The sequence below is a fragment of the Alosa pseudoharengus genome, unplaced genomic scaffold (assembly GCF_046254945.1).
Source record: "Alosa pseudoharengus isolate Yale_2024_CS ecotype anadromous, Long Island Sound unplaced genomic scaffold, YU_APseudo_1.1 YU_APseudo_1.1_scf_13, whole genome shotgun sequence".
Taxonomy (NCBI): Eukaryota; Metazoa; Chordata; class Actinopteri; order Clupeiformes; family Clupeidae; genus Alosa; species Alosa pseudoharengus.
The window spans coordinates 4,416,028-4,428,020 of NW_027468598.1; the positions used below are offsets into that span (position 1 = coordinate 4,416,028).

General features: G+C 41.2%; 1 protein-coding gene across 4 annotated transcripts; it reads left to right on the forward strand.

Annotated features, from left to right (window-relative positions):
• The first annotated feature begins 982 nt into the window (after positions 1–982).
• On the forward strand, positions 983–11,813 carry LOC143121485 (heterogeneous nuclear ribonucleoprotein L-like). 4 transcript variants are annotated; one of them, XM_076281852.1, is made up of 14 exons: positions 983–1,108; positions 2,127–2,245; positions 2,423–2,660; positions 2,747–2,832; positions 3,498–3,594; positions 3,728–3,800; positions 7,182–7,217; positions 7,754–7,822; positions 8,179–8,453; positions 8,556–8,677; positions 9,536–9,740; positions 9,853–9,910; positions 10,089–10,214; positions 11,371–11,813. In XM_076281852.1, the coding sequence occupies exons 1-14, from the start codon at positions 1,034–1,036 to the stop codon at positions 11,427–11,429; spliced, it is 1,638 nt and encodes a 545-aa protein (XP_076137967.1). In that variant the 5' UTR covers positions 983–1,033; the 3' UTR covers positions 11,430–11,813. The 4 variants fall into 4 exon arrangements, with proteins under 4 accessions (XP_076137967.1, XP_076137968.1, XP_076137969.1 ...); XM_076281853.1 differs by having other exon boundaries at positions 984–1,108; positions 10,107–10,214; XM_076281854.1 differs by having other exon boundaries at positions 984–1,108; positions 8,200–8,453.
• The last annotated feature ends 180 nt before the right edge of the window (positions 11,814–11,993 follow it).

Consider the following 11,993-nt stretch of genomic DNA (forward strand, 5'->3'; position numbering starts at 1 on the left):
TAAACTTGTTTTTCTTTAACAACACCATTCCAAAGTGGAATTAATACCAGGGTTCCCACAGGTCATGGAATTTCTGGAATTGCACCGCATTTTGGAAAAGTCTAGACATGGGAAGTCAGGGAATTTTATAATTGTTGTGACAAAGTTATAGAATATCAGGGAATTTTGTTTTAGAAGTTAAATTGTACTTCCCAAAATATATGAATGCTAATATGTCCACGTGGAACTAGTGAATATCTGAATCTTAGCTTTACTGCTTGCTTGTAGCCCAACTTTGTTCATTCAATTCCCATTTTAAAAAGTAAATGATTCTTAAACGCTACGCGGCTGCTCTGAAATCATTATACCATTCATTATATAGAAAGTCTTGGACATTCAGGATTTAAATCAGGGAAAAGTCATGGAATTTTTACATTTGACTTAGAGTGGGAACTTTGTAATACTTGTATTACCCCTCTAATACTTTTTACACAAAGGATTGTAATCACAAAGAATAAGAACACGGGGGTGCAATGAGTGAGGAACAAAACAAAATCAAGTAAATCTGATGTCTTGCGAAGGACACGCACTGATGAGTGATGGGACCGTAGTAGTTAGACATGCGATAAGTCCAAAGCATTTTCTAGTAGTCATACAACTGCAGGTTGTAGGATTCTGCAATTTAGACACAATGTAAGTAAATATATTTGTAATTCAATCTTACGGAATGTGACTACATTTGATCGAGTAAAACCGCCAAGTACAATCGTGATACATACAGCTCGTACCTCAAATTTGGCTACGCCCCAGCAGAGTACATTTCAGTGAAGGTCATAATCTCATCTCAACATGTCTGCTTAGTTTAGGGGGTTGTCTGGGTTGCGTTGTTCAATTTTTATTGGGTAGGAGATCAGCATATTTAAATTGATACGCGAGTGGGCCAATTGGGTGTTGGGCTTGTCAGTGGAGGGAGTGGTTAGTCGATCTGTTTCACCGTTCGTCCATTTCGTTACCAGTGTGAGACCGTGTATTTAGCTAGCATAACGGGGACAAGATGGCTGCGACAGGTCGTTACTACAGCGAAGGCGGCAGAGCGACGAAAAGGCAAAAAACCGAGAACGACGGGATGGTAATAACAAACACCTTTTACATCTGAAATTAGTGAATTAAGAACTAATTTTATGGTTTCATTCTACATTTAGAATGAAAATATGTAGAGGATTCGCGCAGCCCGCAATTCAAGATGCGACAAACATTAACATTACCGCAATGCTAGCTAGGAGGCAAGCTAGCAGGACGGGCGACGAGGGAGGCGCGCTTAAATTTAGCATTTTATACGAATTGATGTGAAGCCACTGAAATCAGCGGTCTACAGTATTGATCCGATGTATAGAGGTTATATATCTACAGACGAGTTGATTTTGTTCTATATGTTGGTTAGATTGCTATTAGTTTGCTAGCGTTAAATCTTAGCCGGCGATTACTAATGCTCGATGGTTAGCTGCTAACCTAACGCGGCTTTGTTTGCAGAATGAATGACCTGGCCCATTAGTCGGGCCACGTTTTGGGGTCTTTGCTATTTAGTTACTGATGGATATACTATACTCCCCGTCTTAGATTTATCTATCAGATAATTAATTTTTGCATCATGTGTTTTCCCAAATGTGATTCTTATTTTATAAACATATCGTTAACGGCCTTTAGGAGGGGGAGGAATTCAGAACGCTAGCAAATTTAGCCATGAGGCTAGTCATATCAATAGAGATGGCTAACATTAGCTTAGGCCTAACGTTAACATTCTCACGTGACTCGGCTGCATTTTAAAATCTTAGGCATTCGCTGTATTGTTTTTATTTTAAACTGCACGTATTTGACTTAAATACGTTTTGCATTTACTACTCGAAATTATATGTAACATTGACGTAGAGCCAATTTCTTTGACCGAGGCCATGGTGGCCAAGGCAAGGCGTCTGCACTCTTTGTCTGCACTCTGCTCGCCAAGCGGACAAGACTCGCTGGTTTAAGCCAGTTACGTTTCGGCTAGTTCGAGTATACTGTAATTATCATTAACGTTACTATAACATTAGTCATTCTGATGAAATGGACTTGATGCTTTTGATCACATCTAAGTGACTTTCGTGTTCTAGGAGGGCTACGAGGACCCTCACAAGACGCTCCCCTCCGTTGTTATTCATGTAAGGGGTTTGGTCGATGGCGTCACGGAAGCAGACCTCGTTGAAGCCTTACAGGAGTTTGGCCCAATCAGGTAATTTGTCCATGTTTCTGCTCAGCACATGCGTGACCTATGGAGACATTGCAATATTATTTGCCTTTACTGAATAGATTGAGAATGTGTCGTCATCATGCCATTTTCCCATTGGTGAACGCAAAGCATTTTGGGGATCTGCGGCAATGCCATGAACATTGTATTTTCCCCATGCAGTTACGTGGTTGTGATGCCAAAGAAGCGCCAGGCCCTTGTAGAATATGAGGACATGAGCGGGTCGTGTAATGCCGTGACCTACGCAAATGACAACCAGATCTACATAGCAGGCAATCCTGCCTTCATCAACTATTCCACAAGCCAGAAAATATCACGTCCAAGTGACTCGGATGATTCCCGGAGTGTCAACCTGGTTCTCTTACTCACCATCATGAACCCCATTTATCCAATCACAACAGTGAGTTTGATAACTGCTTTTTTATTTGTGGCTTTACACAAGTTGTTGGTTACATAAGTATAATCAATTATTTGTTTTCTGTGCAGGATGTGCTGTACACTATTTGCAACAATTGTGGTCCAGTTCAGAGGATTGTTATCTTCCGGAAAAATGGTGTCCAGGCTATGGTGGAATATCCTTTTGCAATCAGGGAACTTGAGTAGATGGCTGAACAGTTGTGCATTTGGGCAACATGTCATGTATAATTGATGTATTAATTCTTCAACTGGTTCAAGAATGAAATATTTTAAACACAACCATTAATTTGCCATGTAGACAGGTGGATACGGAACTTTTTGAAAACTATGAAATCTGGCAACAATTGCTAACAAACGGTAGTTTCCTTCTTACAGTTTGTTAACAACTGGACCACACCCAACTCTGTTAACACAGATGTGACCTCACCTTCATTGACTAGTCGTTTTACGAGTCTACCATGACTCATCTAATGCTGTGTTCTATTAGCCCGTTATTCTGAGCACATAATTGGGAATAATGAAGCAAGATAAGTACACTTCATTGGGGAAATTGTTTGCCTAAACCATGTTTTGGTGATGTTTACAAACAATTTGTATGATTAAAAAAAATATATATATATCACACCATAATCTTGTTTAAATGTAGGCCACACCTTGCAGTCACATGTATGCAATACTTTTTGAAAACACAGCCACAATGTGTAAAAAGCTGGAGCGCTTTAATGGCAGGAATGGGATGTAGAGATGACTATTGTCTGCTGATGTACAAAGTTCTTTCACCTCTGTTTTGTGCATGATAATTTTCCTTAATTCGAAACACGTTTGATTCGGTTCAGAGTGCTCAGAGAGCTAAGGCTTCTCTCAATGGAGCTGACATTTACTCTGGTTGCTGCACATTGAAGATTGAGTATGCTAAGGTGAGTACAAAAGTGGAGGTTATATTTCATGATTATTTAACTACCCCTGCCCTAGGTCACACTGAACTTCTAGAAATTGATTGGTTTTGTCTTGTGGTATCATGCTCTTTCCCCCTTTTTCCCCACCCTGTAGCCAACCCGCCTCAATGTTTTCAAGAACGATCAGGACACCTGGGATTACACCAACCCCACTTTGAGCGGCCAAGGTAAAACAAACCGCCACACTTCGTCAATACTGACACTACCCAGCGCCCATACTGCCACTGTGGAGAACAAGTGGGTAACAGGGAGGGTGGGTTTGGTGAGGTGGCAGACCTCTGGGGTAGCTAACTTAATCATGTATTATAGCCTTTACTCTAGTACTATGTTCTGGCTTTCTCTTGGGACATGTCTTTACATACATTCCTACACATTGAGCTTTGGTGAGTGTGGAAGCTGATCACAAAAGCATTGATGGTTTCTTAGTGTAGTCATCAGTGTTGTGATCAGCCCCTTCGCCGGGCACCCAGACACATTTACCGAGTGCAAGGATCAACTTTAACATGCTTTATTTATCTGTACACAAGAATAATGCTCTAAAAGCTCTTTCTGCCACCTTGGCTGGCTGCTTTTAATAAATAGTCTAATTGGCATTAATGGCAAAGTATGTAAGGGCTGGATTAACTAAGTACACACTTGCACTGTTAAGAGTGAAGTGTTTGTATCCTGATTTTATTGAAAATGGACTAAAATGGTTGTCCCTTAATTGACAATGTTGGATGATCAGGGGTTGCTGAATATACTTGATCTCAAGGCTTATCTGATGCTAAAGCTTCCTCAATTGCTTAAGCTTTCTCTATCAGAATGATTGTCAAACATTACAGGTAAAGTGGGTCTATTTGTACATCAAACATGGGTGATACCTTTTTGACCCAATTAATGTGACTACCTGTTGTCAGTAGTACTATTTGAATATTATATATATATATATATATATATATAGTAGCAAAATGTCCTGTGATTGCAGAGTGGTTAATTTTAGTGAATTGCAATTGGTTGGCAGTATTTCCTCACCACACTGCTGCATCTTAAAGGTAAAGTTATTAGGCTTAATGCAATTTCTAAAACCAAAACTGTAAACTTTGGCCTTGGTACCTAAATTCAGCCCAATCATGCTTTGCAAGACAGAATTATCTTGTCTTGAAACACGGCCACAATTGGCCCTCCGTGGTTGCTCCTTGCACCTTAGGGCCCGTTATCTGAATATCCTTTTGACACTCCGAAAATCAACTGCCTCAACCAAATGCACTGGAACACATGGGATCAATACATTTGTCTGTTCGCAATTGAAGACACACAGCTGTTTCTCAGTACCATTCCTGACACCACCACCACTACCATCACCATGCCCACCACCAATTCTTCAAGGACATTTCCACTTTCTGTTACAAAATCAGAGAATGCAACACATCTGCCACAATTATCCCCTGAATGCAGTGGGAAGGGCACAAAGAAACTGCAAGAACCAGAGAAAAGACATTTGTGACAGTCCATTAAAGCAGACATGATGATCACTCGACACATACTTCTATTGTACTACTACTACCGTACAGATCCTACGCCACGAAGACATCCTACTCTTTATTTTTTCCCATGGCACAACACATGCTTCCCTGGGCTTCTGGGTTGTTGGTACGCTTGGCATTAAGTTATGCTCTCCACGCCCTCCCAGCGGTTGTGACGTAAGTCAAGACACACGCCACTCGAGACATAATTTTAATAGTGAGTCATGATCTCACTGTCGTCAGAGGGACCCGTTTGACACATCTCCAGAAGGGGAAGGCGACTACACTTGACACACCAGATGCAAACAGACATCTCGCGACTATGGGGACCAAGTCCACACCAAACACCAAACTGATGAAGCCTACAGACAAACATGACCCTGATGCCCACCATAGCACACAGAACACGTGTGTTTTACTACCACCTGTGAACACTACAGATAAACATGCCAACACGTCACCTAAATCCTCCTCAATTGTTCCTGTCGGTTGTGCACGTCACTGACCAGTAACACTTAATGCAACACACTGGAAGAAGTCTTAGAAAAAAACAAAGGCCATGAAGACATTGCAAACATGCCAACAAGCATACGCACTGACATGCAGACAGACCACATGCCTAAATTTCCTCTAATGCTCTACGGTATGTCTGCTGGGAACCAGGTGTATGTGTGTCTGTGTGGTTTTTTTTTTTTTCCCCTTCCTCCTGCTCTTCCTTATCTGTCCTTGCTCTGGCTACTTGCCTTTTCTCCACCGCTTTCTCCTTTCATAGTGCAACTCTTGTGTGGATGTTTTTTTTTTCTTTTTTTTTCCCCCTCACCTTTTTCCCCATAAGTCTTTGATGAGGCCTGAGTAACACCTTCCGTATGATGCAGGTTGGGCATTGTGTGGCTAGTGTGGACGGCAGTCTGTCTGAAATGTGCAAAGTGCCAGCTTTATGCTCCACGTACGATGCAAGCAAGCAAGCAAAGTGTGCTAAAAGGATCTGGTTGGAGAAAACGGGCATCTACTGCAGTGGCAATAAGGAAATGAGTAGTCAGTCACGTGGTGGCAACTGAAGACAGGAGTGGATGGACTGGAGGACCTGGAAAGGATGGATCAAATTGGAAAAGGGAGATGATGGAGAAAAGGAGGCTGCTAGTGTGAATTTTCTGCGCACGCTACCAGCATTGGCCTTCTCTCCTCTTAAGTGTGTTCTGTAAGTAACCACAAGCTTCTGTTGTATTGGAAAAAAATATCATCTGATTAAGTGTTTATTTTTGTTTTTGTTTTAAGATTACCAATGTAAAACTTTCTGTCCATCTTCAATACTGTGTTGCACATTAACCAACTGGTTAATGCTCTCCTGTGTCTGAATTATATGGAACGCTGCCTTAAAACTCAAAGCCTATTTTTAGAATTTGTTATTAGTCTGTCAGCTGATCTTGTTCCCTATAAATTAGTTGCTGGCCTTTTTTTTTTTTTTTCAGCCTGTTTAAGTTTTCATAAATGATGTAGAAACGTGGCGCAGTACCCAAGCCCCTCACTCAGTTCTGAAATGGCTCATACTTGCTCACTCCTGTGGAGTTTGTTGAGGAAGCAGTTCTCTAATTGCATTATATAAATGATGGGGACCATGTTGAGTTTTGTCTAGTGAGTATAGTTTACAACTGATGAGTTGGACAGGTCCATAATTGGACTTACCCCTCGGTCTGTATAGTTGTGGGTGTTGGTGACCTTAGAGGACCGTAATCAGTTTTCACAAAGGCTGGTCTTTCAACCTGATTGTAGACTGATAAAATGTGCTGATGAATCAGGTTGGTCAGTGTGAGTATTCTCATGCTTCCTTGCCTTTTTGTATTGGGGAATTTGCAGGGCTGGTTTGTTGAACATTTCAAGTTGTCTAACTATTGTTTTCTTTCCCCCATCTTGGCCAGGACTAATAAAATTATATTTCGAAACCATGTCATCTGTTGTAGAGAAACACATGAAATGTAATGGATTTAATTTAATCTGGTACCTGGCCTGAGTTTTTGATAATTTGCCATATGTGTACCTATACAGATGCTGATGCAGAAGGCAATGGCAGCAATGCTCAAGGTGTGTGTTCGTGCTAGGCACTCTCCCTTCCACCCCCACCCCTTCTCAACTACTTTATAGATCATATCTGCAGAACATCCGTAGCAGGGATTAGTTGTGGGGACTGTTGGATTTGTTTTTGTTTGCTGTCTGTGGGAACCATGTTGTAGTCAAATAGTGTTGCAGATTTAATCACCCCTGTCCATATGCATTCATCTTTTGTGGAAATGTGCAGTATTTGCATGGTCATGGGCTTTTATTTATTTGTTCCCTACAAATGGAACAGAGTGGAGAATTGGCCTTAGGCCTGCTTCATTCAAATGTATTTGTAGAATAAGTGAGTCAGCGTTAAGGCTTCAGTACTTTAATTATGAGTTTAGAGCTCCCCTTTCTGTGGTGCTTCAGTGTTAAGATGATAGATGGTTACCAGGCCCTATAATTGGACCAGTTTCTTACCCTATCGCTCTTCAGTCAATTCATCTATCACTCTGTCTTCTCTTTCCTCCCCTCTTTCTTTCATGTCCCTCCCCCCTTTTTTGTCTCTTGGTGCCTCTCAGATGTGAATGCCAACCCCAACAAGCGCCAGAGACAGCCTGCTCTGCTGGGAGACCACCCTCCAGAGTACGGTAAGGCTCTCTCGGGGGACACTTATCACCATTGGCGCGTGCCTCGCTCACACAGAGGCAGGAATTGCTAAATTATTTAAAGTGACAAAATTCGGTCGGCTAAGCACAGTGGCAGCATGAGGGGGCTGTGTAGATGTCACTCAGAGAAGCTTTTTAGAACTTAAGGGCCTTTTTCTTCTGTTTCATGCACAGAATGATCCATAGCAGATATGTTATATTGCTGTTAGTGTGAGTGTTATTACTGTGTGTGTGTGTGTGTATATATATATATATATATATATATAAAAATAATTTATTTATTTTCATATATGTGTTTTTTTGGTTGTTTTTTAACTCGTTCATAAACTGACCCATAGGATCTGGGGATTTGTCTCTAGGTGGGCCGCAAGGTTACCACGGTTACCATGATGATGGCTACTATGAGGGTCGTCGTGTAGGGCCTCCAATGGGTCCACGTGGAAGTGGGCCAAACCAGCGGTACGGAGGCCAGTACGGCCCTCCCCCTCCACCTCCTGGGGAGTACAGCCCTCATGCAGAGTCTCCAGTTGTCATGGTGTATGGTCTTGACCCGACGAAGATGAATGCAGACAGGGTCTTCAACATTTTCTGTCTGTATGGCAATGTGGAGCGGGTAGGTTCATATGTTGGTGAAGTGTATATCTGCAGACATCTGTTACGGTGGAATAATTTAAAGAAATCAGACACTTAAAGCTACTTAACTCCACAAACCTAGGTTAAATTCATGAAAAGCAAGCCTGGAGCTTGCATGGTGGAGATGGGAGATTGCTATGCTGTTGACCGAGCCATTTCTCACCTCAACAACAACTTCCTCTTCAACCAGAAACTCAATGTCTGGTAAGAGATTTCATTTTTGTTGGTCATGTTTGACCTGTTGTACATACGTACCCCATAGGATTGCATTGTACATCAAAGTTGATGGCTTATCGCCATGGGCTCATCAATATCTCGCATCATGAAAACAGATTCACTTCTTTTTTTCCAAAAGAACAGCTCAGGACTGCTAGAAAGGCTTTGACTACAAAAGATTTGTCAGACTCCGGAGTGATGGTGCACTGCATCTGTGCGGTGACACCTGAACATATGACTTGCATGGAAGTCACCAGAACACCTTTCTTGATTCCTTAGTACCACAAAATATAGCATCAGAAGTTTGCTTAGGAACATCAAAGAAAAACCTGGTGCATTTTGTAAGAGTCCTGTGCAAGTTAAAGTTAAAACAGAACTTTTTGACTGCTGTGAGGTATGTCTGGAGAAAAAAAATGGTGTTGGTAAAAGGATAAAAAGCAACATTAATGATGCAGTCAGCAATTGTGCAGGTAGTTGTTCAAACATATTTTAACCAAGGACCAAATGAAACACCAGAGGTAGAACACCTCCCCCTTCAGTATTACCAGAGAAACGCCACCCAGGGTTTCATTTTTGTATGGGTGACAACTTTGTTTCCAGTTTTCAGTCTGGACAAAGACTATATATACACACACCACACACATAGTGTACTCACAAAATGGGCTGTAAGTGGATCGTGTTACTGAATGTGACAAATTTTACATAGTACATAGTGTATGATTACTGACTGCACCTTTAAGAGACCGCATCGTGCCTTTGTATCTTTGTATGCCACTGTACAAGCAAGCTGGTAATCTTGTGAAGACCTTTAAATTGACTCGTTCCTCTTGCACTTTTTTCCTTAAGTGTGTCCAAGCAGCAGGCAATTATGCTGGGCCAGTCCTACACACTAGATGATGGAAGCAACAGCTTCAAGGATTTCCACGGCAGTAGGAACAACCGTTTCAACTCTCCAGAGCAGGCAGCTAAGAATCGCATCCAACACCCAAGCAACGTTCTGCACTTCTTCAACGCGCAGCCCGAGGCCACCGCTGATATCTTCTCCCAGGTTGTATGTATTGAAGGGCGGTCCATATCTAAACACATCCATATCCTAATTCCTGTTTATGTGTGTGTCTACTTATCTTGTCATGCATCATATTTCCTCTCCCTTTGTCTTTCAGATTTGTGATGAACTTGGCATCAAATGTCCCTCAAACGTTAAGCTTTTCACAGGAAAAAGTAAGGATGTTCTTCCTGTTGTAAGGCCGAGTACAGGCTTTGTGTTTGCACTTGATCAGAAATGTCATGTTTGCCTTCAATTTGAAGTGCAATTGCTAAATAACACTTGAAGTACTTGGTTGTTAGACATACCCTTACCCAACTTGTGCATTGTGCGTGTGTCTGACTAATAAGGTAGTTTTTGTTGATCTGTCAGATGGAGCCCCTGGAGAGCGCAGTGCTTCAGGCCTGCTAGAGTGGGAATCCATCAATGACGCTATGGAGGCACTAGCCATGATGAACCATTACCAGATGCAGAACCCTAGTGAGTTGCTCTTCATGATTCAAATGATTATAGGCAAACCAATGGTGTTCGTCAGGACAAATCATGCTGTTAATGCACTACATTTATAAACCAATGCACTTTAGAAGCAGAGCTCAAAATAGGTTTGTATGTAGAGGTCAGTGACGGGATTTGGAGGAAATGCCAATGTGAGCAGAAGTTGCGCCAGAGTTGACTCACAATATATTGTCTGAGTTTGGCACACAATATAGGCTCAATGATTAAGAATGTTAATATGGCAAGTCTTGATTGTTGAAACAAAAATAAGGTCTGGAAGTGTTTTATTTTCCTGTAAAATGGCAACATGTTTCAATCAACCCCACTTGCCCTAAGATGCACTTGAAATAAGATTCTGGGGATTGAATATTGCCCTTTCAAGATCGTCTTTTCATTTTAACATAGGTGCTACACAAACTATAACCAAAGTTATCGTTCTCATCCAAGTGGTAGCCAAAACCCTGTCTACATAAAGGGTAGAGCGACAATCTGGCCATAGCCTACAGTTAAATTGCGACGCAATGATCATCTTGGCTCATGGAAACCGAGTTTGGCTTGCTTTTTTGCATTCACATAGTGGATGTGCATAACAGACAGGGTGAACAATACAAGGGTTGTTCATAGGAACTTCCCGTCTTTGCAAATTAGCACCAGTCTGTCATGAACAAGAATTAATGGATGAACTTGATTAGGACAGTCATAACCTTATCAACTCCAGTTAAGCCCAGAGGACCCCATCAGTTTGACGGTCATCTGCATGGTCATCAGCACGCCCCGTCACTAGGTGTGGCTCTGCCCGTGTTCTACCAGTCTGTGTCCAGATATCTGCTCACCCACGTGACCTCAGCACTTGGTGTAAGGGGGCTGCTAGTGTCAGCCCCAGGTGATTTCAAGGTCAAATAATTCAGACATTGTGTTTACATATACAGCCTGGCTGTTTGATTCCTGGATCATGTCAGGAGTCCAGTTTATGTCTGAATGGGGAAAACATATTTTTTACCTTGCAAGTGTGTAAATGCAACTTTATTAGTCTGTGCAAAAAATGGTGGTTTTAATGTTGGTTAATGAATATGTTGCTATATTGACTTTTAGTATTATTTTTAGACCTAGGCTGATTTTCTTTTTCTTCCCCCCTTCCTAGATGGCCCTTACCCATACACGCTGAAGCTGTGCTTCTCCACTGCACAACATGCCAACTGAGTAGCACCTGTCTGCAGGATGGAACAGCCACAAACTACTAAAATCACTGCTTGACTTCATCTGTATTTTACCCTCTTGTGTGTAACGGGCAGTTGTTAGTGTTTTTGTGTCTGCGGTCATATTGAGTTGTCTTCATATTGTTTCAAGATTTATTCATGTATCCTTTGCGAGTTCTACGAGAATGACTGACCAACATGAATAAGGAAATGTTTTTACTTAAGATGGGGATGATAAGCTTTTGTACCAGTATTTTTTTTCTTTTTTACTGCTTTCCATCAATTTGGTTTTGTGTTGTGTTTAGCACCTGCCGAAAGTTCACACTTTGTAAGGAGACTGCATCTTGTGTTTTTGTTCTCAATAAAATTGATGAATAATTAAATTGGATTCCTTGTCAGTGTTTTTTTTTAATTGATTTTAATTTTTTATTAAAAAAAATGATTTTTTTTTTTATTCAAAGTGAAGTATGTTAGTCATTCAGCCTAAGTTAATAATGAGAAATGTAAATGTGAAATTCATTTGGTGATGTAAATGTATTCTTATTTTTTGTGGGGTAATTTTAAGGTA